General features: G+C 48.9%; 1 protein-coding gene across 1 annotated transcript in view; it reads left to right on the top strand.

Moving 5' to 3' along the window:
- The window catches only part of DNAAF9 (dynein axonemal assembly factor 9), a 1,049,036-nt gene that overhangs the window by 985,576 nt on the left and 36,693 nt on the right, over nucleotides 1-26,767 (top strand). Inside the window, exon 36 of the mRNA XM_085642690.1 lies at nucleotides 7,391-7,484. Coding sequence (XP_085498816.1) covers nucleotides 7,391-7,484 — 94 coding nt within the window. The remainder of the gene's footprint in view (nucleotides 1-7,390; nucleotides 7,485-26,767) is intronic.

Below are 26,767 nucleotides of genomic sequence, written 5' to 3'. Positions count from 1 at the left end.
TGGCCGCATGGACACAAACGCAAATTAATGCGCTGTTTCACCCGCTAACCCGCGCATCCTGCCCCACCCAGATCTACTTGGCAGTGGCGCGCAGATGCTTTCTGAGGAGCCTTCGTCTCACGCGTGCTACTAAACCTTATGCCCCGAGCATGCCACTCTTGGGAATGCCTGGCCCGACGGGGCCGCTCACGGAGGCCCACTTAGCTGGCTGGGATCAGGCGGGGGTGGGCACACTGAGCGATTTGTATGCTGATGGCGAACTGCTCACGTTCGCCAACTTGGCTGAAGACACGACTCTCCCGGCGGGACAGTTCCTCCTACACGCCTCCCTCTTGCACACACTCACGGCTTCCTGGGGCGACATGACAGAGGAGCCCCCGGTGCATACCTTCATGCAATACCTACACGTTATGGGCCATGGCGCGCACATCGTACACTGGCTGGCGCAGGCACTACAGGCGCACTCGCAGCCATCCACAACAACACTGAGGGAGCGCTGGACGACAGACAGGGGAAGAGACTGGACGGACAAAGAATGGGCAATGATACTGACCGGCCCGACGAACATCCCACGCAATCCCCGCTTTAAAATTATACAGTACTACATACTACAACGCGCATACCTCACCCCCGATAAAATTAACAGATACTTTGCGAGGACAGATGCAACCTGCCCGCGATGCTTACTGCCGGGAGCGGACCTCTTACATATGCTATGGCACTGCCCAGAGATACAGGCGTACTGGGAAGCGGTGCTGACACTGCTCGCGCGCGGCGCCGATGGGCGGCTCCCGCATACATGGGAAACATGCATTCTAGGACTCTATCGGCGCACAAAAGAAAATAAAGTACAGGCACGCTTTTGGGACATGGGCCTTATAACGGCCAAACGCATGCTTACCAAGCACTGGAAGGCAGCCGCTCACCCACACGTACGCCATTGGAGAGCCTCTTTTGTTAATTGGGCGCAGGCGGAGAGCGCGGTGCTCCTTCGCGAGGAAACGGCAGGGCTCCGGAAGTTCCCCATCGCCCAACTTTGGGATAATCTCCTTGGGACATTCCAGAGGGCTTGCCAAGACAGGGGGATAACCTGAATCCCTGGGGTTTGTCGCACCTCTGCTGGCGGGGCGGCGGCGGCCCCAGGGCTGCTGGGAGGGCGGCTCTTATCCCCCCTCCCTACTTGCCCCTGATTGTCCCGGATGCCCTGGGGGTGGTGGCGGGCGGGTGCGGGCACGGACACTGGGGAATTCCAGTCTACTTGAAAGCCCTCTTTTCCTTTTGTTCCCCTCCCTTAGCCTGCGACTCCCCGCGCACACTACGCGGTCCTGCTGTGCCCAATCTGGCGGATGATGACCCTCCTGCTCTACCGCAGAATGATCTCCCCCCCCCTTCTTCCCCCCCCCTTCCCCTCAACCCTACTTGAGTTCACGACCCTAACCTTAACACATACTATTGCCATGCATACACGGGATAGATAAGGACTATGATGCTGCATACCAGACTCGCCAGATCTATGCGCTGCCATATGGGTCGCTGTGAGCTATACTGCGCTATCCTTGCCGCGCTTCGGCCCACGCTCTGGGCACGCTGCTGGCGCTCGGCCACCCGGAGGCCTTTACGTTTGGGGTAACAGCGACGTCCGATGGGTCTCTGGATCGGGGCCTGGGCGGCGGCCGGCGTGGCCGTGGAGTGGGCTGGATTACAGCGCCATCCTCTATCACCGATAACATGCACCTGGAGCACCACAAAAAATTAAAAGCACATACACAGCACCACACGCCTACTCCCTTCACAGCGCACGCACCTCCCTTCTGTACGCATGCTACCCTGTACGATGCCGCCGGACCCCCGGGATGTCGGCTAAATGGCTGTGCTCTAATATCTGGAAGCATACACTTTGCTTAACTGCTTCACCACCTGGACGGTGACTGTGCGTTGTACGATGATGTAAATGTGCACAATAAAGGTTTTTCAAAAAAAAAAAAAAAAAAAATGGGTGCGCCTATTCCCACCTCATGGAAAGGTGCGGAAATAATTCTGGTTTTTAAAAAGGGTGACAAATCACTACCTAGCAACTATAGACCTATCAGTCTCATAGACTCAGCCCAAAAACTTATAGGTCGATTAGTGCAAAATAAACTGCAATATTGGGTAGAAGAAAATTACATTTTATCCCCATATCAAGCTGGTTTTCGACCCTGTACTAGTTCTGTTGATCAGGTTTTTTATTTGTTAGCACTTTATTGGAGGAACGTGAGATTGACCAATGGGACCCTTTATGCGGTCTTTATAGACCTGAAATCAGCCTTTGATTTAGTGCCCCGCTCTAAACTTTGGAGGGTTCTCGCTGAAGCAGGGATGGCGCCGGAACTGTTAACGTTACTTGTCCGCCTGCATGAGAACAATTACGCAAGAATTAGGTGGGGGGCCCAGGGTGAGGTGACCGACCCATTCCCTGTCGAGCGTGGTGTCCGACAGGGGTGTGTTCTGGCACCTACGCTGTTTTCTCTATACATTAACGGCATTGTAGATCACCTCAGCTGCTCCCCTACGGATGCCCCGGTATTAGCAGGGGCTCGCGTGCCAGTCCTCATGTTTGCGGACGATACGTTGATAGTTTCGCGGACACCGAGCGGGCTTCAGAGGGCATTAAATGCGTTTGGTGTTTTTTGTCAAACGCGCGGACTCGAGATAAACACCTCCAAAACTAAGTTTATGTCCCTGAATCAGCGGAAAAGATTAGAGGTGTAATTAATTTTAATGGTACCCCGTTGGAACAGGTTGAGGCATTCACGTATCTAGGAATATCCCTCCAGAGCAATATGAGCTGGAAAAATCATATTGACATGGCCGCTTTAAAATTTCACCAGTTGGCGGGTGCAATTGTCTCTAAACATAAATCTTCCTTAACCCCTTCTGTGCCACGCCCTTTCCCCCTCCTGTGCCGGGCGTTACATTAGTGGGTGGGGTTCATGACGAGATAGTCTCGTCATGGGCACAGCGCGACCGTGCTCCATGACGAGACTATCTCGTCATGGGCACTGAAGAGGTTAACCAAGCCCATCACTCCTGCCCTAGAAATTTATAACATGAAAGTCATAAGTGCCTCTTTGTACGGTTCGGAACTGTGGGGTTTTGCTAATTTGAACCAACTAAGACTGGCAGAAAACAAATCTTTACGCTGTTTAGCTGGGGTTCCACAAAGTACCCCAACCGTTCCGCTCGCATATGAACTGGGCAGGAAAAAAATAGAGGACCTAGCACGGTTACGTCCCCTTCTTTATTGGCGACGGATTATGACAACTCCTGAATTAGCCCATTACGCCATCGCCCTGAAAGATATTATCAGGGCTGACCGCTTTCACTCTATTCCATGGCTTAAGGAAATTAGGGACTTGTTAACAAAACTGGAATTAGATCATCTATGGGATGAACCAAATGGCCCAAGTTTCCCATCTAAGTCAACCTTTAAAAAAATGTACTGGGATATGACCCTGGCCAAGGCCTTCAGCCTTGGCCAAAACGCTAAGCTAACGGGTCGTTTCCTTGACATTAAACCTATACCCTTTTGTGAGGCTTATTGGGACATTATAGAAAGGGTCCCTGATAGAAAACTGTATTTTCAGTTTAGAATTGGGTCCCTTCCTGTAAAAGCATTCACCCATAGATGGTCATCTACCCAGGACAACAAGTGTCACCATTGTAAAGACCTGATCGAGGACATAGGCCATTTGCTGTTTGTATGTCCTTTGTACACTAACCCACGCCATAGGTGGCTAAAACCAGTGTGTATAAATCTGGGGACACGCAGGTACAAGGTGGCTTTAAGAATACTCTAATCCGATTGCACACCCTGTATGGCTATTGCTGTCGCAAAATTTTTAGGGTGGGCTTGGATTATACGCTCTCGCACCTTAAAATCTTCAGAAGTTGGCCAATTAATTTTTGACACCAAAGAATGTATGATTAACTTTTAAAATTAAGTTTTTTTTCTTTTTTGAATTGTTCTTATCTATTGTTGTTGAAATCTTTTTCTTAATCCTTGTAAATCGACAGCACCATGATTTAATGAGTTTTAAAAAAATATATATATAATGTATTTTATCTTGTAGTATTTATAGTATGTTAGGATGTTTACTTGCTTTTATGACATGCTGTCGAATAAAGTTTTGAAACTTGACTTGTTTGCCATGTCCTTAAGAGAAAAAAACTTCCCCAACCCAGCTTCTTTTTAGTTTTAAAGATTCAACTTCCGTAAGATGCGTTTCTGGCAGAAAAGCTATATCAGCGCCCATTTTAGCTAGATGAGATAAGACTCTTTGTCTTTTGATGGGAGAGTTTAATCCCTTAACGTTCCACAAGATCAATTTTAAAGACCTAGGATTTCAGGAAAAGAATGGAAAAGGAGCATGAAGTGAAAGTCCAAATCATGAAAGCGACAGTGGAGAATATAGGAAGAGAAGCGGTAGAGACGAATAATCAATTCAATTGCAAGGCGAAGGAGGATAAAATAATCAGACGTCTTAAACCAAGAATGGAAAGTAGAAGGGACAATATAGCACGAGATACATATTCTAGATAAGTAATACAAGAACGAGTATATAGTAAGATTTAGAGATATATCAAAAAGTATATTAACAGACATAAGTATGTAAAGAAATGTGAATATGTTAAGGACACCAAAAGAGAAGAGAGTAAGGAAATGCAATACCGACCAAAGAACAAAGAACGAAACAAAAAATATGTCTACATGAAAACTTGAACCTGCATCTACAAAAATAAGCATGAGAATACAAGAGGAGCTGGGAGTATTGAAGACATCAAATGAGCAAAAAACCAAGATATGCGAGACAAACCAAAGAACAAAAATCAAGACAAAACAATAAAGCAACAATAAACCAAATAACATACCTACATAGAGGGAACTGGAATGCGGGGGCGGGTGGAGCCACATGGAGCCGACAGACGTCTAGTGGCGACTCGAACAGACCGGGGGAGGACCACATCATGACCAGATTTAACTGTGAGGCGAAAGATAACATTGTTAACTTTAATTTAGAAACCGAACATTAAACATGAAAACATTAGAACATAATAGTTAGAACTGTAATGCTATTGAGGAGAAGTTACCAACATAAGCATGAGACTAACGTCATAGACTTCAATCAGCAGAAAAATAACATCTCACATATGCAGACCAAACAATTCATGTAATATGAGATGAGGAGGAGCCCGATGAGTCCATATTAACCGTCTTTTGCGAGTTTATGAAACTTTGCAGACAAACTGGGTCTTCATATGTTGTTGTTCGGCTGTTTTAAGTAACCTTAAAAAGACATGGATGAAAAAGACCATCCTAGCACCCATGGAACGAAGGCCTGGTCTCATGTTAAGAAAGGCTTTACGTCTGGCAGCTGTAGCCCTAGAATAGTCTTGTGTGAAGAACAAGGTGGAATCAGACCATGAGATCCGTTGCATAGCTTTAACTGCTGCCAATACTTTCAGCAAGTCTGTATATTCTAGAAAATAGGGAATGACACCTCTTGGTCTTTGTGAAGATGACGTTGCAATAGGAGGTCGTCCCAATCTGTGAGCACACCGTATGTTAAGTGTAGTATCTTCTGGCATGCGCAGAATTTTAGAAGGAATGATGTGAAGAACGACACAGTCCGTACCTTCGGCTCCCTCCACCAGGCCATAAATATGCATGTTGTTTCTTCTATTACGATTTTCAAGGTCCTCGACCTGCTTTTGGAGTATTGAAACCTGAGAATGCAGAAAAGTGACATTCTTAGTAGTTTCATTGAGGGAAGAAACATTATGTTCAACTGCTGTAATTCTGGTATCCATTTGCGACCAGTTGTCGGAGAGGATTTGTAATTTCGAATTGGTCTCCTCCATAAAGGGCCTGAGAGCCCTTATCTCCTGTAATAGTAGCTCCATTGAGACTGGAGAAGCTGATTTGGGTGGTGAGGGAGGATCTTTTTTCAAGCGTTTCACATTAGACTTTCCTGTTGCTCCTTGTGAGGAATCCATTATTTTGTTGGTATGCTCTACTTCGATTAATTCTGAGTCCTCCAGCTTGGAAAGTCGTGAAAAAAGCGTTGAAATTTTAATAAAAGAGCGTTTTGATTTTAGTGTGTTGTGAATAGATCCTTTTGTTCTACCCATGAACATGAAAGATAAGCAAAACAGAAAGACTTGAGGATGGCTTCAGAGAGAGTTGGCACGAAAGTGGACAGATGAGGTAACAACTTCCATTTGGAGTAAGTAGCGTTTTAAAATGGAAACAAAGCAGCTAGGCTTAGTAATACATCCTTCAATGAGCTATGAGATAATCGCAGACATTAAGGTACGAGGACCACTACAACCGTTGCTGCAAAAATAACTGTTTTGCTCCTTCAAATATGCGTTTCCTCCGTTTAATATATGCTATGTAGGTCAACAATCGAGTTCATTTGAAACATAAGGACAAAAAATGAAAAAGTAGTCCTTTATTATGACATTGTAAAGGAGAGTATATGAGCACATTCATAAAGTGTTTGAGGGGTTACCATGAGGCATTAATAGAGGTTCCCCAAAATGGCGGTCGATTCTTTGTCTCCTCAACCGATATGAGATAGTGAAAAATCGTTGGGTAAATATGCCCCCTCGAATTTCCTCCAGTGGGGCCCAAAGAGTAGTTATATTTCTAAAAGACAGGTGGGCATACTTGAGTGATGTTTTCTCCACATTTCAAACAGCAGAACACTCGTAGCTCAGACGCGATATCTAAAATGGCGGCCACAATGCCGCGAGCTCACGTCGGAGCATTTTACCTGCTAGAAAACCCCGTTCCGTGGCGTTGAAACACTTCAGGCTTCAGCGCATCTTGTCGCACAGCACTTCACTGACACGCTTGCCTGTTCGGTTTCTCTGAAGGTGTCGCTGAAGTGGGAGTCCGCCGCACCAGTGCCGGGAGCCTAATGTAGTTGCCGCCATGCTCACCGGGCGCCAAGCCACGCCCCATCTCAAATCTTTACTCCGTTCACTCTACACTCTGTCTTCGACAAGGTTCTCCCTCACACTACTCGCCCACTGACAGCAGAAAACAATCTGAGGTGGAACCAGTGTGCTGGTCCATTATAGTGCGAGGGTTGAGTCACAACAGCTTTTGTTACAAACATCTTGGCCAAACACTAGGTGGTGAAAGAAGGAAGAGCATGTGAATCCACAGCATCACACGCTACGAACAGCAGGTTACAGGATAAGTAGCATTTTCCATAATGTATGTTTAGACGTATATGTAGGTGTGTGTGTTGTATCATACACATCATAATTGTGCAAATGTATGCTTTTATGTATAATTTATCAGTACTTCTGACTAAGTGTTTTTTCACAATTATACCAGGTGAAGCGCCATTTGGATCCACTGCCAGAGGGCTACTACTACAATGGAACACAGTTTGTGAATTTTCTTGGTGAGAAAACAGATTATCATCCATGTATCCTTTCATAGTGAGCAATTTTTAAAGCATGGTCACTTTGGACATTTTAAAATTAAGATGGCCACTATTGACTGTAATTGCAGTAAAAATGTGGGAAGTTTGTGTTAGAATTTAATAAAGATTTCCGAAAATGTCAGCGTTCAGAAGGGGCGCCTCTATAGGCCCTACACATCACTTTCAGAGTGGAACGGCTTCAGTGCAGAGCCGAACTGCGCCACCTTCGGGCACGCAGAGGTACTAGGAAAGAAGTTTCCAGATTCAGTCTGACGCCTGGTAAATATTCAAAAGGCGAGGCATGTGGGGCTGGATTGAGTCTCTACCAGAAAGAGTGTTATGAAAGGTAACTTGTTTAAGATCCTGCCTTTTTTTGGTGATACTTCTGTCTTGAATGCTATCATTCTGTCATGAGCCTCGTTGTGGGTTCCTGTCTCTCAGTGCCTGGGGTTGGATGATTTAAAGTCATCGCTGTGGTGATGGACAGTTTAGCCATTTCTTGCCTCAGTCCCAACCTCCATGAGTTGGTGCATAGGTATTGATTCAGTAGGTGAGGAATTTGCAGGTAAGTATCCATAAGAAGAAAAGGGTTACATAACTTTAGCAACAATCTTTCTGGTGAACACTCTTGTCTACACTTGCCTACCTGCTCGGGAGTGGATACTGTGATGCCAGTGAGGTAACTAGTTGGTTTTGTGCACTGCTTTCCTTTAAGTTTGTCAGACTCTCCTCTGTCTCAAAGGTCCGAAGGGGAGGGGGGGGGGGGGGGGGGGTTGGGGGAATTGTATGAGAACTAGCATAAAGGCACCAAGTGGTGCCAAATGGCTCCATAACATCATATCCAAGGAGGTTTTCGAGAGTGCTTCGAACCATGGTACGGGCGCGCTATTTGAAATTTTCTCAATTCAATCTGGTGCTTGGAGGACCTTTCTGAGGTGATGCATTTGCAGGTATATTGATGTGCACCACAAAGATAGATCCCAAATGTAAGTAACTTTGTTATTCCTAAATTATAAATTCCATGGGAATTTAGGGCCACTTTGCTCCCAGGAGACACTGGGTAGAAAAAACTCTGCTCGCCCCTCAGATGCACCATCTTGGGACTCTTTAAAATCCTAAGAAGCTCGAATGTGCTGGAAACGATTCTCTGCAATTGTCACAAGGAAGTGGCCTGCCCTTCCACCCGAAATCAAGACAGAACAAACCTTCATGATCTTTAGGAAAAACGTTTTTCAACTAGGACTAGTTTGGGTCAATATACAGTGAACAAATATTATTGTTTACTTTGACTATGTTCATCAGGACTCCTATAGATAAATGTTTTTTAGTGCATGTCATGTACTACCATCAGTGTCCATGTGGAACCACCTGGCTTGCATACAGTTAGGGTGCATTGATCTTACAGGCGCATTGGATTTCATCATGAGGAAGAAGAGTCAAGACCTGAATACAAGTTCGATGCTGTGGTACTTAAGCACCATAGTAACCTTCCCACATTGAGAATGGCTCATCCGCACTATGCAGATGGTGTGAGTAACCCTAGTAGAAAAGCCATTGTTCCTCTTGTACTGGGCAACCTGTTCAGTTAAAGTAGTCACAGTCCAGAGAAAGGATGTCCAGCATCGGAGCAGAGTGGACTTATGATATGATCCTTCTCTGTTTCTAGTGAGACTGTTGTACTTTTAGTAGAGTACGCTTGTATGAATGTTGAGGTTGCAAGTTGCCATTGCAGAGAGGGCCGAGCCAGTCTCTCTTTCTCTAGAAAGTAAATCGGTCATAGCGCTTTTCATTGGCTGTCTCTTTAACAGTCCTAACCTGACCAGGTGGGATCCCCATTCCCAGCTGAGCTGAGTTCATCTCCCTTGTTCTGCATGTAGCACTTGAAATGAAGCACATCCAACAGTCCGTGAGTGGCGAGCCTTACTCCAAGGAAAAACAATAGATGACCCAGTCAGTGCTGGGTACACATCTCTGTTTCACATGCTTATATGTAGTTCAACCATTTATATGGTGGAAAGGATATTTATCCTTATTGAAAAAAAAAAGCTTTTTATTTGTGAGAAACGATTTACTATTCTCCTCACCGTTACTTTTCAGTGTGTGATCTAATAATTATTGCTGTTTCCAGTTTAGTCCACACATTTGGATTTGCACAATAGCCCAATTGCCTTGCCATTACGTGTTTTTCGTCTGAGCTGTATCCTGTCACAGCAGACTTCCTCATGGCTTAGTTATGAGATTATTCACATATGAGGCATATTCTGCATCATCGAGTCTCTTTGCATTCCAATTTCAATAACCGTTATCAAATTGAGTCAATTATACACTGTCACTAAATAACCATATCCTGAAATATGGTCCAGTTATGTATCAAGCAAAATCTTATTACGGAGTGTCCGTTCCGCCAGCGTTCGAATACAGGATGGGAGTACTCCGGTAATATGATTTTTGTCCATCGTCGTTCTTTAGCTCAATTCGCTACCCCAGTTCGGACACAGCTATATGCAAATCAGTCTTGACCCTGTGCCTCGTGGGAACAGTCCAGCCCGAACTGCCAAGCCATGTCTTCCCTGGACCGGAAACAAGCATCCTGGGACCAGTTTCAGGCCAACAGCCCTCATCAACCAAGCTAGCTTAAATCCAATGGCAAAGTGAGCAAGGGACCCACGGCTGGGCATACCCTGCCAACTCGGGACGAACAAAGCAAACACAAGGAGTTGATGGACGGAGCACTGAAACTTTTCAGACACTCGCCCCCAGTCACAGATCTGGGTTGAATCCATCATCGTTCTTTAGCTCAGTTCGCCACCCCAATTGTGTCTTTTCCAAGGGTGGATTCTTTAAGAGAAGAACCTGTATACAGAGGTGGCAGAGAGTCTATGCCACTCAGCGGTGACCAGGAGGCATGGAAGAACAATGCCCACCGATGTCAGACGGTTCAGAAGTGTTAACTGTGACCTTGCCGCTGCAGCTGTGAGGACCAGGCGACGCTGAGGAAGACCAGGAGCCGTGCACGAGTTTCCCATGTTGGAAGTCAAGACCTTGGGGTCAGTGTCCGGCGGGAGCACCAACAAGCCTTGGTAGCTGCAACTGGCATGAAGAGCGAAGAAGAAGCAACATTGGGACCAGCAAGGTGCAAGGGACTCGCCACAAGTATGAGAGTCAGAGCAGGCCCAAGCAAGCAGGGGAGCCCACTGAAGCAGAAGAAGATCCTCAGGAGCACCCAGAGGAGTTGCAAGAGGACCTCGAGCAGCTCACCAAGAAGGAAGGCCCACTGTGCAGAGGATGTGCTGAGGACACTGTACTTGGCAAGACGAGATGCTGGAAGCTGGAGCTTCTTGTAGCCAGAAGATCTCTGAAGTGCAGAATCAACAAGCCTTGGCAACAGCAAGTCGACGTGGTGCACAGGGGTTCTGTGCCAGCGGTTCTGCCCAGGGATAATGGCCTCTGAATTGCAGAGAGGACAAGTGGGGCTTTGAGGGAGTTGTAGAACCACCAGTGGACCGGTCTGCTTTGTTGCGGTGCCTGCAGATGCAGGGGAGTGACTCCTTCCCTCCAAGGGAGATCACGTCGGTTTGTCCTTGATGCCCACAGGTCTGGTGAAGATCCTGGAAGAAGCACAGACACAGGCAACAAAGAAGGCTTGCAGAACAGCGAGACCCAGAGTAGCCAGAAGTCTTCCTTGATGCAGTCTCGGTTCCAGGCGAAGTCCAGCCAAGTTCAAGGGTCCAGATGGTCGAAGAGTGACGTGGTTACAGGCTTGAGTCTTATCCCACGACGAATCTGAAGAGCCACCCACAGGTAAACCCTTAAATGCCCAAGGGGAACGGTTCGAACGACTCGGGGTCCCTCCCAGAGGAGGGGTTGAACAGAGGGAATGATCCTCCCGTGTCCTTTGTCCAGTTTTGTGCCAGAGCAGGAGGCAAAGCTCCCTGAACTGGCTCAAACTGGAGTATGCAAGGCAGTCTGGTGGCGCTGGCAAGCGCCCCCACCACAGCCCAATACACTAAGTCCTGTCTGGGAGTTGGTCACACCTCCCTGTGACAGGAATTCTATTGTTCTACCGTCCCCTGCTCAAGCTTGGCTCAGCAGCAGGAGAGCAGAATTGTGTCTGTGGTCGACAGCAGCACTAGCCTGCTGTCAGACCCTGAAAGGCTGTTACAAGTAGTACTGGGGATACCCCAAGGGAGCCCACCAGTACATGGAGTTATACTTTCAACAGTTTTGGGGTAGGATTTCAACTTGTTTGATACAAAACATGACCGGGATCAGTGTAGGAAGGTGGATATCTGACTATGGTTACCCCCAACTTTTTGCCTAGTGTCTAGCTGGTTTTCCGACTTAGTTGGCCTGAGATCCTGCCATTCAGGGTCTCAGGCTGTCTGCTCTCTCTTTAAAATGGACTCCATGTGCCCTAGGTGCATACCCAATTGGTAAGGATCACCTTATTGGACCCTGTACAGTGTACCCTAGGTACCCAGGGCATAGGTGTACCCTAGGCCTCCCAGGGGCTGCAGCATGTATTATGCCACCCCTGGCCTGGCCTTCCAATCAGACACAACTGGCTGATCACTCAGCTTGGGCAAGGTTGTGTAATCACCCCTTGCTTAGATATAGTATACCTATATCTACCCTTAAAATAGACACATGTGTTCCTATCAGCCACTCCTATGGCAGGCCTTACCAATCCTGGAGGCAGAGTGCTTGGTAACATGTGAGATGGTGCTCTAGCATGAGCTGAGCCTGTCTGCAGCTTTCGGAACCATGTCCTTATAGCTGTTCTATGATATAGCCTACCATATACTCTTAAAGTACCTTATAATCTTAAACGGTTATGGTAACTATGGTTTGGCTTTATCAAAACATGTCGTGTAAGGTGTCTAACACTTTGGAATAATACCCCCATACCATTTCTGGTGACGAGGATATTATTCCTCCCTTCTAGAGGGAGAGACATGTTAAAATCCTACTTTGCTGTTTAACTCTCACCAAAGCCTCAGCATCACAAAATGGATGCTGCTGCCACAGACACGAGTCTGACCTCCTGCAGCTGGGAGCCCTCCCAGCCAGGGAGGCCTGGACAATAGGTTTCCTGCTTGGGGAGGTGCTAGCACCTCCCCAGACAGACTTTAGTGTATTGGGGCAGGGAGGGCTGAAAGGAAGGAGACATGCCTGGGGCACACAAGGTGTCCCATGCATAGTCCAGTTCAAACCGGTGTTGGGGCACTCCAGCCCCAGCTCTGGCGCGAAACTGGACAAAGGAAAGGGGGTGTAGCCACTCCCCTTCCTGGTCCCACCCATAGGAGGGACCTTGCAGGTAGCCCAGCCCACTAGCCCAGTATATCAGTAGCTAGCTGAGCCCTGCTAAATTAGATTAACCTGAATCTGCAACTTGAACAGAAACTCTGGACCTTCGACATTCGACCTCAGGAAGAAGACTGAAGAAATCTCCCTTGTGGCCAAGTAGTGACCACCCTGGGCAACCAGGCACCATCCAGCGACCGTTGCTTGCTTTGCGACTGAATCCTACGAGGGACGACTGCAGAGACTGACCAGCGCCGAGACTTCCAGACACCTCTGAACCAGATGCACATCTCCAGCGAAGCTGAGACCCGTGGAGGCGATGAGGGACATGGGACCGGCGACTTGGGAAAAGTGGCTAGTAACTGACTAGCGCGACTTCCGAGGCTCCCTCGAGGCTGTGCTTGGGGAATTGAGAAGCCCCACTCCCGAGCACCATCTGCAAAGAAGACCAGCTCCCCACACTTCACGTGTTCTGCGTGGGGCCCTTCTGCACCTGTGTTGCTCGATGTGTTGTCCCGTTGCTGGCCCGTTGGCTAGTAGCCTCTGCGACGACGAACCTTTACTTTCATCTTGCTGGTCCGGCTACTCCAGACTGGCACCCGCTCCTCTGTGAAAGAGAAGCACCCCAGACCTTCCTGGTCTGCACCAGAAGCAAGTCCTCCATCCTGCGTGGGTTCCGCTTGCCAAGGCTTGTTGGGTCCTGACTCGACTTCGCCGACAGCAATAGCCTTCGTGGGACAGCTCACCTCCTGGTCCTGGTCGTCCTCGACCTCTCCTGGTACCCGTGGCTGCTGCGACAAGCTTCACCTCTTCACCTGCATCTTCACGACATCGCCTGGTTCCTTCCTGGTTCCTTCCCGGCTCCTGGCTGGTGACCTAGACTCTGTCCCTTCTGCTTGCAGGTTCCTTCCTTCCTGATCCCCACCTTGGGATCCACCGGACACACTTCACTGACTGCCTGTCAGCAACTTTCCTTCAGGCATCCATAGAAGTCAACGACGAAACCCGACGCAAGTTCACACCTATGCACCCGCAGCCCGTGGGCTAGGTAACTTGGGTACTTCGGTGCTCATAAGGGTATTGACTATCCTAGGGTCTAGTTTCCGAGTCTCGATTTTCTAGCTATACCAGAAGTGTCCTAAAACTGTTAATTTCTAACTGCTAGTAATTCTATCGACTTTTACGCATTACGCGTTAGTGTTTCCACTCTGCACCTGAATCCCGTGGGCCTCCCACTTCCTAACTGTTGGTAGTGTAGTGTAGCCCCAGTGATTCCCTAGGCCTAGGCCTAGGCCTATCCTGTGTTCGTGACAGTGGTCCTTATACCACTTACTTAGTATATGGTTTGCGTGGCCCCTAGGGCCTAACTGTTTTACTTACCTGTGTGCCTTAATGTATGCTTAAATAAGACTGTGTTGTACTTACCTCGAATCTCATAAAGAGTGCTGAGGGTTTGCCTAGAATAAATACATTCTATTTTTATATATATCTGTTGTGGTGTCCTTTCATTTGGTATTCAAGGGATTACATATGGTATAACAGCTGGCTTCACATGCCATTCAGAGTTTAGCCTAAGACTGCTCTTGTCCATGCTACCACTAGGATAGCTGGTCTATAAGGTTGACTTTACAACCAATCACCATAAGGGTTGTTTGGACTGATATAAGGTGTACACTAGAATTAGTGACATCATATATCAGGCCAACTTCTCACAATCAGTTCCGCCACTATATAGTTGGACATCTCGTAATGACTGATGTATTAAAATGGCTGATCGCACTTACAAAACCTGGAGAATCGACTCCGGGGTTTATAGGGATGTCCAGCTCATGCAGGAGCACCCTCACACTTGTATCCAAGCACCCGGCCCTCAGGACTGAAGAGGCTGCCACAAGGGTGACTTATAGGTTTTAAGTGTAGTGACCCCAGATATAAGGTAGCATATCTGTTGTGAGTGATGCAAGCACCAACTCACACAGGCTGCAATGGCAGGCCTGTAGTCCTAGTTTAAGTGGGCTCCCATGAGTGGCACAATACGTGCTGTAACACGTGGGAGACCCGTGGTGTACCTATGCCCTGGGTACCTTGGCCTGTAGTCCTAGTTTAAGTGGGCTTCCATGAGTGGCACAATACATTCTGCAGCACGTGGGAGACCCCTGGTGTACCTATGCCCTGGGTACCTTAGTACCATATACTAGGGACTTACAAGGGTACACCAGTAGCCAATTGTAGATGTACAGAAGTACTTACCATGGTCAATTCAGGTAGAAAGCACAATAACTGGGGTCCTGGCTAGCAGGATCCCAGTCAGACTGGTCAAAAACATACTGATACCAAGTAAAAAGTGGGGATAATTGTGAAAGCAGATCCTACTTCACTACAGGAGTATTCTGATTCATTCCTGGCATCCAATCAAATTTGCTGTTGGCATCCCACGCCTCTCTTGAAGGCATTGTTTAGTGTTTGGTAAAGATGTGTTGTACCTGCACACCTATTATTGAGTAAGAATCAGTGATATAAGAACAAGTAGGCTTTGTTATAACTGATATCAGCTTGCTGTCATGTGTTAGGGTTTCAGCCCTGACCCTATCTGTAACTATTTAGAAATGAAAAGGTGTGGAGTGATCCACACCTACATGACGCACAGCAGTCGCACTCTGGAGAGTTTTCAAAAGATAGTATACAATTTTAATCAACCAATATTTCAAAATATCATGATTGTTTGATATTCAGATACATAACATGAATCAAAAGCGTATTATTAAACATACGTTGTGAGTAAATGAAACATAATTCATGGTTGTAATACTTGACAAACAAAATGAATCTGCTGAACAATGTGATTCCTTAAACTTCAAAATACATCAGTATTTTCAACATTTATCCCAATGCATTTCGGGTTATTAACCCTTCTTCAGGGGATTCAGTTCATGTGCTTCGGAAACCAGTTCCACGTTTACAACACTACAAAAAATGAAACAGTCGTACTTAGTTGACATCAGTAATACTAGGATTTGCACTCATGGCGCACTTTGAATATCATCATATCCTCCAAAATCCTTTATGGCAACAACATACAATACTGTTTCTTCGATATATCGATGATATTTTGTGCCTTTGGAGGGGTCCACAAGAAGTTCTTGAAACCTGCATCCAACAGCTAAATCTCTGTAACCCCAGAATACAATTCACATATGACATACAATCGGAAAAAATACATTTTTTGGACATAGAACTTCGTAAGACCCAGGAAGGTATACAAACATCAGTTTATAGAAAACCAACTGATGTTAATAATGCATTACACTTCTCCAGCGGACATCCATTCTCCTTGAAAAAACACTTACCGATCTCACAATTCATCAGAATAAAGAGGATCACGTCAAATGATCTAGAAAGTTCACAACTCATCAATGAACAAAAGAAACGGTATAAAGAAAGAGGATACCCAGATGACATTCTAAATGAAGCCGAGAGAAAAATTTCCAATAAAAACAGAGAAGATCTATTACTTCCAGCAGGCAAAACCACATCACATCGCGAAGTATGTGTCTTGAAATATTCCACACAGGCATCTCACATCAAGAAAATAATCAATAAACATTGGGAACTTGTCACGTCAGAAACTGATTTCATAGATCTTTTTCAAGGTCCACCGATATTTGCACATACTAGATCTAATAATCTAAGAGAAATCCTAAAATTCAAACCTTCAAACAAACAACTCAAGCACAAAACCATGCAAAAATGCCACAACTGTGGCCAATGTGGTAATGTAATGGTGGGACAGACTTTCAACCACCCTCATACAGGAGAAAAAATTCCCTTGCGACATTCATCAGACTGCAACACAGAAGCTGTTATATATGCGATACAATGTCCATGCGGACTCGTGTATGTAGGCAGAACCTCGAGAAAGATAAAAACAAGGATAATAGAACATAAGAGTACAATTCGCAATAAGAATTTTAAATCCTGTTTGGCCACACATTGGATAAAAACAGCACACACAATACCCCAGCTACGTTTCACCATTTTAGAGAAAATCAGTACCACATCTTGCAATGACCCTCACAACATGCTAGCAAGAAAAGAAACGTTCTGGATAAAAAAATTGGGTACATTAATTCCGGGGGGGCTAAATGATCATTTTGAATTCTCTTGTTTCTTATGATTCATGTTTATAAATGCTCCCCATTTCTGAACGGTAGATTCACGCTCGCCCCGCAGGATAACAGCTCTGTGAAGGATTTGCACTCTTCTCATACATTCTAATCTCTGGTTCTTACTATTCACTGGAGTGACCCACGGTTTTTAGCAGGGCTTGAGTACACACCACCTTATTAACTAATTAAATTCACTACTTTCTTTCTCCTCATTGACACTTACGCGCTTATATTTTCGACTTTAATTCTTTTGGTTCCCACAACTTACTGGAGTGACCAATCGCTTTAAGTAGGTCCTACCACCCAACTATTTAATTTACGATTTTATTATTTCTTCTCTCTTTTCCATTTTCTCTTCCGTGGTTAGTATGATGGTACACGTTTACACGACACTCATTAACCACATAGGATTGTTCACAGCAACCCGAGTTTCAACCGAGGGCTCAATAAAGTTTTCCATAACAACTCAGGCTGCCTATAAAAACAGCTTTTTTCACGACTCACAATGATGACGCGTCGCCGTTACGAACGCATCAGGATTCCCACGTCTCGCGTTTCTCGGATCTGTTGACGGGTAAGCTACGCTACCTTTTGAACTTTCGCTACCTTTTGAACTTTCGTTAACCTATTGGTTCTGTGCCGGCCATACACCGAAATCAACGAAGCTCATTTTATCCTCATAGACATGTCCAACACTTGAAAAGGACTACATTTAGAACACTGAAGGGTAAGATTTTTACTGCTTTCTCTTGATAGTCACTTTTTTCATAAAGTCGTTTGTGCACTAATAGGATTCTCGTACCTTTTTAATAGCCGGATACTGCCACATGATTACGGTTAGGGGTGGGCGGAATTTGCGGAATTAACCTTCGCAAATTATCGCGAGAATGTTTAAAATTATCGCAAACAAGCAGAAATATCGCGAAGATGCGGAAGTTTTTTTCCGGCATGTTCGCGAGATTTTCTGCATGGTTGCGGGTCGCCAACTTACCATGTGGTTGCTTGCGGGCGCGGCCATCTTGTTTTGAGTTGTTCTCGCGGTGCATGATCGCGAGAAGAAAGACGTGATCGCGCGACGCATGACGTCACTGCGGGCGCGAACTGTCGCGAGACAGCGCAAATGGCTAAAAACAATACAACATCTCATGGAGAACGCGACCGGATCAAGAAAACTTGTCGGCGAACGCAGGGATTCAGGTAAGGCGATCGCGCGCGCGCGAGAATGTATTATTTTACAGCGCGAGCAAGAAACAAATTATCGCCAAGCTGCGGAAACCGGAATTTTTGACATTTTCGCGCTCTCCGCGGAACGCAAAAATGTCAAATTATCGCAATTTCCGCGAACGGAACGAAATTTTTGCCCAGGCCTAATTACGGTCCCTATATACTTGTTTGGACCCCTGAATGTGAGTACGATACACTAACTTTCATGGTTTTCACACTAGTGCGATTCGACTTTGGTTCTCTCTTTTTTTCGGTCGTTTCTTGCACGATATTCACTAGAACTTTCCCTTGGACACAGGTTGCGTTGATCCTATCACCCGTTTCCTGCACGATATTCACTAAAACTTTTCTTTGGCCACGAATACTTTCTCTTCGCTTCTGAATAATACCGGGCTACTTAATACAACTTTTTGCTCACTCACACACTTCTGGCCATGAGTGCAAATCCTAGTATTACTGATGTCAACTAAGTACGACTGTTTCATTTTTTGTAGTGTTGTAAACGTGGAACTGCTTTCCGAAGCACATGAACTGAATCCCCTGAAGAAGGGTTAATATCCCGAAATGCATTGGGATAAATGTTGAAAATACTGATGTATTTTGAAGTTTAAGGAATCACATTGTTCAGCAGATTCATTTTGTTTGTCAAGTATTACAACCATGAATTATGTTTCATTTACTCACAACGTATGTTTAATAATACGCTTTTGATTCATGTTATGTATCTGAATATCAAACAATCATGTTATTTTGAAATATTGGTTGATTAAAATTGTATACTATCTTTTGAAAACTCTCCAGAGTGCGACTGCTGTGCGTCATGTAGGTGTGGATCACTCCACACCTCTTCATTTCTAAATTGTTTAGTGTTTGGACATCCGAGCTGTCTGAGCATGTGTGTTTTTGTTTTGAGGAAAGCAATCAGTCTTATTCTCTAGATAGCCTGCAGGTTAGATTTGGACATTTTTAAAAGACCAGTTTCCTCCTCAGATGGTCTGAATAAAAAAATCTGAAAGAGACACGTTAGTGATAGATTCCTTACCTTAGAATAATCCCCAGGCGTCAGACTGGATCCAGAAAGTTTTGCTAGCAGTACCCCTGCACGTCACTAGGTGGCATTGTGCGGCTCCGTATCCGTCGCTGGCGACGTAAGCGCCGAGATGACGTCACGGAGACTAGTTAGGCACCACCTATGTGGGCTGACGTCAGTTCTTTCTTTTTCCGTGCCAGCAAGCGCAGATCCGGTTAGAGCACGTACCTTAGTCACTTTTTGACTACCCTTTTTGAGACTTTTTGTCTCCTTTCTCTCCTTGGTGCACGTAGGGATGCCTGGATTTAAGTCTTGTGGGGCCTGCCGTCGCAATATGTCAGTGGCGACGCCCCACGATGTTTGCCTCTACTGCCTGGAGACCGACCACGACTCCCGGTCCTGCCGGAACTGTCGGGCCATGGCCCAGAAGGCCTTTTGGGAGCTGCGCTGGAAGCTGCTGGAGGTCCGGCACTCGTCACAGCACCGTTCCAGGTCCAGGGACCGTTCCCGGGAACGCTCACGGGGCCGCAGTCGTCGCTCCTCGGGCTCCAAGTCTTCACCCTCGGACTCTGGTAAGAGACGACATAAAAAGATGTCGAAGAAGCGAGTTCGCTCTCCGACGTCCCCCCGACGGTCCTCAGATGCGGACGAGGGGGACAGGGGTTCTGTCCCTGTGGCTCCTTTGGAGCCTGGGAGTCCTGCGGCCTACCCACCTTACCCGGGTCTGTCGGCGACTCCCGAACAGGTTCAAGATTTTCTTGCTACCATGGACCGCCTCTTTTGGCTCCGGCCCCGACGCCACAAGGTCCAGCGCTGGCAGCTCGGGTCCCAGCGCCACCCTCGGCTCCGCCCCTGGCGCCGCAGTGGGTGCAGTTTGTCCCGCCCTTACCCCGGTTCCACGACCATTTTGTTCCTACCTGTGATCTGCATTGGGATGCCGGCGCCGTTTCCGACGCTGTATGTTCCTTCTCCGGCTCCAGCTCTGCCGCCGAGGACCCTCTTGCCCATCAGTGTGACTCCGAGTAGGACTGGGTGGACGACTTGGAGGATGCCGGCGACCTCGATGTCTCTTCTGACCCGGGGTTTGCCTCTCCCCCGCCTACCATGGAGGAGGGCGCCTTCCACACGATGGTGCTCCGTCAGGCAGCTGAGGTCCTCAACCTCGATCTTCCTACGGTGGCCCTCAAAACTAATCTCCTCACTGAGGTGCTCCAGACGGCGTCCACTTCGTCAGAGCCCCTGCTCCCTTTTAACGACGCCCTCACTGATGTCTTGCTGGGCACTTGGTCGCGGTCGGCCACAGGGGACCCTGTGGATAAGAATGTCGCCAGGCGTCATCGCCCGGCGCCTGGTGACCCCGCTTTTCTGACCACTCATCCTACGCCTGAGAGCCTGGTCATCCAAGCCTCGACGTTAGAGTGCCTTTCCCACGGCTCCACTGGATAAGGACTCTAAGAAGCTGGAGCAGTTCGGAAAGCGGTTGTTCTCTTTGGCCAGATTGGGGCTGCGGTCAGTGAACACCGCCCGCTTATTGGTCCGCTATTCCCACGCGGAGTGGGATACTGTTGCGCAGGTGTTGCCTCAATTTCCTGAGGAGACCCACGCTGTGCTGTCCGCAAGCTGTTGCTGAGGGTAAGGCTGCGGCTAAGTTTGCCATTCGGTGTGGTTTGGACACCGCGGACTCACTGGGCAGGGCTATTCCTACGACTGTGGCGCTTCGCCGCCAAGCATGGTTGCGATCTACCGGGTTCTCGCCAGATGTCCAAAGCTCGCTCATGAACATGCCCTTTGATGGCACTCGCCTGTTTGGCGATAAGGCCGACAGTGCTCTGGAGCGTTTTAAGGACTCGCGGGCCACGGCCAAGTCCTTAGGTCTTTCCGCAATAAGCTTGGCCACTCCTGATTTTCGTTCCTTTCGTGGCCACGGCAGAGGTGCCCAGGCATGTTCCTTCAGCAAGCCTGTGCAGAACCAGCCTCAACATGGCCGCAGCTTCCACAGCGGTGGGTCTGGGAATCAGCGTGGGGTTCAGTCCACCTCCGCCCCCGCTGCTTCTACCTCCAAACCTTCCTAATCTGATCTTTGTGGAGCACCCCACGCGGTGGGTGGCAGGATCCGCCACCACCTCCCCCTCTGGCGCGATATCACATCGGACAAGTGGGTGTTGCAGACCATCCGCAGGGGTTACTCCCTTCCCTTTCAGTCCTCCCCTCCAGCCATGCCACCTCGGTGCCACCGCATGTCGGGGGATCACTTGGTACTTCTCCAGCAGGAAGTCACGCCCTCTTGGCCAAGGGGGCCATTGAGTGCGTTCCTGGGCAGGAAGTAGGGAGTGGTTGTTATTCCCACTACTTTCTGGTGCCCAAGAAGGACAAAGGGGACCTGCGCCCTATCTTGGACCTCCAGAACGTCAATCGCTTCCTACGGAAGGAGAAGTTCAAAATGCTGACTGTGGCTCAGGTCTTGGCTGCCCTCGACCCTGAGACTGGATGGTAGCATTGGCGTTACCTGCGATTCACGGTAGGCCCGGAGCATTTTCAGTTTGCCGTGCTCCCCTTCGGCCTTACCAGTGCCCCTCGGGTGTTCACGAAAGTGATGGCGGTGGTCGCAGCTCATCTGCGCAGGTCAGGGGTGTCAGTCTTCCCCTACCTCGACGGTTGTTGAAGGCGGGCTCGCCCCAGGCAGGCTCGCCCCAGGCAGTCGTCTCCCACCTTCAGACTACAGCCGACCTCCTGCATTTGCTGGGGTTCTCCATCAACGTGCCGAAGTCGCACCTGAGTCCCTCTCAGAAGCTCCCCTTCATCGGAGCGGTTCTGCATTCGACGCGGTTTCGGGTTTATCCTCCCGAGCAGCGAGTCCGGGATATTCAGGCTATGATTCCGATCTTTCAGCCTCTATCCCGGGTTTCAGTCAAGATGACCTTCCGGCTCCTGGGCCTCATGGCCTCCTGTATCCTGCTTGTGCAACATGCCAGATGGCATATGCGGGCTCTGTAGTGGGACCCGAAGTTCCAGTGGGCACAACATCAGGGCAACCTGTCCGATCATGTCCAGATCTCGGAGACCACTGCACGACAATTGCAGTGATGGCTCACGAATCGCAATTGGGTCAATGGCAGATCCCTCTCCCTTCCCCAACCGGAGCACACAGTGGTGACGGATGTGTCCCTCCTGGGATGGGGAGGCCACTTGGGAGAGGCTGGGATCAGAGGCCTCTGGTCTCCGACGGAGTCCCGGCTCCATATCAATCTGTTGGAGCTTCAGGCGATCCGACTTGCACTGAAGGCATTCCTTCCCTCTGTCCGGGGAAGTGTGGTGCAGGTGTTCACGGACAACACCACTGCGATGTGGTATTGCAACCAAGAGGGCGGGGTGGGGTCCTGGACCCTATGTCAGGAGGTTTTGCGCCTCTGGACATGGCTGGAACATCAAGGCATCACCTTGATGGTTCAACACCTGGCAGGTTCTCTGAACGCCAGGGCAGACGAACTCAGCCGCCGGTGCTTGATGGTTCACGAATGGCGTCTGAGCTCGGACGTGGTGCAAGGTCTCTTTCAGCAGTGGAGAGAGCCTTGGTTAGAACTATTTGCCACCGAAGAGAATGCGCAATGTCTTCAGTTCTGCATGTTAAATTTCCAAGGCGGCACTCGCTAGGCGACGCTTTTTATCGCGAGTGGAGTTGCGGTCTATTGTACGCCTTTCCGCTTATACCACTTCTGCCCAGAGTGCTGAAGAAGATTCGGCGCGACCGGACCCAGGTCATCCTTGTGGTTCCGGAATGGGCACGAAGATACTTGTATCCCGAACTACTCCGCATGGATATCGATTCCCCGAATCGACTGCCTCTTCGGGAGGATCTTCTGTCGCAGCAGCAGGGGACGGTCCTCCACCCGAACCTGTCCAGCCTCCACCTCCATGCGTAGAGATTGAGCGGCGACAGTTGATAGCTTTCAATCTTCTTCCCGAAGTCTGTGATGTCATTCTGGCAGCCAGGCGTCCCTCCACTAAGACGGTATACGCCTGCAGGTGGAACAAGTTTGTGGAATGGTGCGCAGCTAAGGCTGTGGACCCCCTTTCTGCCCCTCTTTCTGAGGTCCTTCTGTTCCTTCTTTCTTTGTCCCAGCAGGGCTCTGCTCTGGGCACTGTCAAAAGTTATCTTTCGGCCATCTCCGCATTTTTACAGCTTCCAGATCAGCCTTCCCTTTTTAAGTCCCCAGTTGTTAAGTTTCCTAAAAGGCATTACGCACACGTTTCCTCCCGTACCGTTCATAATGCCTCAATGGGACTTAAACCTTGTCTTGACATATCTGATGTGCGCTCCCTTTGAGCCCCTTCATACCTGTCCTTTGCGACTTCTCACTCTCAAGACGGCCTTCCTGGTAGCTATCACCTCTGCCAGAAGAGTGAGTGAGATCCAGGCTCTTTCTTCCAAACCTCCTTTCCTTTCTGTTCATCCGGACAAGGTGGTTTTAAGGACCCGTCCTTCTTTTCTGCCAAAGGTTGTCACGCCCTTCACATCAGGCAGACTATCACTTTGCCCACCTTCTTTCCGCCTCCGCATCTTTCGAAAGAGGAAGAGAGGCTCCACCGCCTGGACCCAAAACATGCGCTGTCGTTCTACCTGCAGCGCACACGACAGTTCCGGGTGGATGACCAGTTCTTTGTTGGCTAAGTGGGCGCCAAACGCGGTTGGGCTGTGCACAAGCGTACCATCTCTCGGTGGGTCGTTCTCTGCATCAAGGCCTGTTACTCGTTGGCTTAGAAGGAGCTTCCTGTGGGGATGCGTGCCCATTCTACCAGGGCAATGGCAGCCACTACTGCCTTGGGACGCGGCGTCCCCTTGCAGGACATTTGTCAGGCAGCTACGTGGGCCTCGCTGCACATGTTTACCAAGCATTACTGCCTTGACAGTCAGGTCTTGAGAACCGGCTTCTTTGGCTGTTCTGTTCTCCGTGACTTTCTGGTTTGATCTCGTTCGCAGACCCGCCACCGGTGTTGGTATTGCTGGGGTATCTATTCTAAGGTAAGGAATCTATCACTAACGTGTGTCTTTCAGATGCACAAGTTACTACTTGTGTAACGATATATCTGTAAGAGACATTAGTTAGTGATAGATTCCTTACCGCCCCACCCATCCTCCCCGTTCTGCGACCTGATTTCTAGCGTTAAGGTCATCCCTTTCAGGGCCCTAGTTTTTTTGCACCAGTGGTCAGTTTATTGCACGGCTCTGCGTTCCTGGCGCGTAAAGTCGTGTACAGAACTGACGTCCGCGCGCATTGGTGGCGCCTAAGTAGTCTCCGTGATGTCATCTCGGTGCTTACGACACCAGCGACGGACGCAGAGCCGCACGACGCCACCTACTGACGCGCAGGGGTACTGCTAGCAAAACTTTCTGGATCCAGTCTGACGCCTGGGGATTATTCTAAGGTAAGGAATCTATCACTAACTAATGTCTCTTACAGATATATCGTTACACAAGTAGTAACTTGTGCGGCAGGTGTGCCTAATTTGCTTATTGTCAATTTTGTTTTACCAGCCACTGGTGCTCAGAACATGATACCAACCTGTTAGCAGCAAATAATTCTTCCCTCTTGTAATTTTCCTTTTCTCTTATTAGTAACAATTATACCCTGAGTCCAACCAGTGGCTGTTTGACTGCTAATTCAGTTTTTCGTTGTTCATCTGAACAAAGTATTTTTCTGATGGCCACTTCTATCTGCTGATTCCTCACCTTTTGAATATTCCCCAGGTGTCATGCTGGATCTGGAAACTTCTAAAACAGTACTAATGCACTCTGGTATCCGCTCTGCCCCTCCTCCCCCCCCCCCCGCGCTGCAGCTTCACCTGCGCTCTCTGAGTGCCCTTTGTGTGCTCTTTTGCTCCTTCTGTGTCCAGCTGCCCATTTTGCCTTCTGTTCCCCGTTCTATTGTGTGCCCTTGTTCCTTCTGTGCCACGCTGCCCATTTTGCCTTCTGTTCCCCGTTCTCTTGTGTGCCCTTGTTCCTTCTGTGCCCCGCTGCCCATTGTCCTTCTGTTCTCCGTTCACTTGTGTGCCCTTGTTTCTTCTGTGTCCCGCTGCCCATTTTTGCCTTCTGTGCCCCCTGTTGTGCCTGCTCGCCCCCTTCGCCGCTCCCATTCCCGCCGCTCCATCCCTTGCGGCCCCGCCCCCTCCGTGCCCATTCGCTGCCACCCACCACCCGCCTCCCAGCTGCTCCTCCCTCGCACCTCCCCTTAAAATGGCGGCCGCTGCGTGGCCGCACCACTGGCACGCCAAAGGTGTGCCTAAGGCAAGCCCGTCTGTGCCCGTCCGCGCCTGGACCGCGCCCAGCGCCAAAACCCCTGGCCCCCGCACCAGCCATGAAGACCGCCTCCGATACGACGCCAGCACCCTCATCGCTCTCAACCCAGGACGGACCCTCACCTGCTGCGGGCCACCCCGAAGTGCACCCATGGTCCCTTCGCCTGCCGGAACTGCAGCTTCTCCTGCATCGAAGACGCAGAAACACCCGCCACGACAGAACACAACCAGCTTTGATGCATCCTGATCAACATTCGCTCTGCACGCAAACATGCCATCGAGCTCTGGGACCTACTCGACACCGCATCACCAGACGTCGCCTTCCTGACCGAGACCTGGATGAACGAAGCCTCCTCCCCAGACATCCCCATAGCCATCCCCGATGGATACAAGATCACCCGCAGAGACTGCACGATCGGAGTCGGAGGAGGAATCATCATCGTCCACAAGAAGACCATCAGGGTCTCAACAAACACCGACGATACTCTCAGCACCGCCGAACACATGCACTTCCAGATCCACACGGACCCCAAGACCACCCTAAGAGGCACCCTCGTCTACAGACCGCCCGGACACCAACCATAATTCTGCAACGCCATCGCCGACTTCATCAGCACGCATGCACTGACCTCCAACGACTACATCCTCCTCGGAGACCTGAACTTCCATCTGGAGAACAACGACGACAGCAACTCCTCCACCCTGATAGACAACCTCTCCAACCTCTGACTGGAACAGCTCGTCACGACGCCGACCCACATCGCCGGACACACGCTCAATGCCATCTTCTCCTCAAGCCCCCACGTCTCCTTCAGCCACATCTCCGAACCCACCTGGACCGGCAACCACTGCATCTACTTCACCTTCCGGAAACCCGTCGCACATCACCGCACCCTACAGAACCCCCGTCGCTGCTGGGGCAAAATCACCGAAGTACAACCACACACAAACCTCGCACTCAACCCACCGAACAACCCCGACGATGATGCGCGCACCCTTAGACGATGGATGGAAGACTCCGCCAACACATTAGCCCCGCTGAAAAAACAAACCCTCAGAGACACCAGCAAGAGAGCCAACTGGTTCACCCCAGAACTCCTAGCGTCAAAGCGCACCTGCCGGAAGTTGGAGAACATATGGCACAGCGAGAAGTGGCCGGGCAGCCGCGCAACCCACAAAGACGCCACCCGCAACCACCACCACCTCATCAGGACCGCCAAGAGGACCTGCTTCAAAGACCGCCTCGACAACAAAGCACACAACAGCAA

This window comes from Triturus cristatus, chromosome 2_2 (genome assembly GCF_964204655.1).
Source record: "Triturus cristatus chromosome 2_2, aTriCri1.1, whole genome shotgun sequence".
In the NCBI taxonomy this organism is placed as follows: Eukaryota; Metazoa; Chordata; class Amphibia; order Caudata; family Salamandridae; genus Triturus; species Triturus cristatus.
Note: the sequence above shows the minus strand (reverse complement) of the source record. Positions and strands in the feature narration are given on the sequence as shown.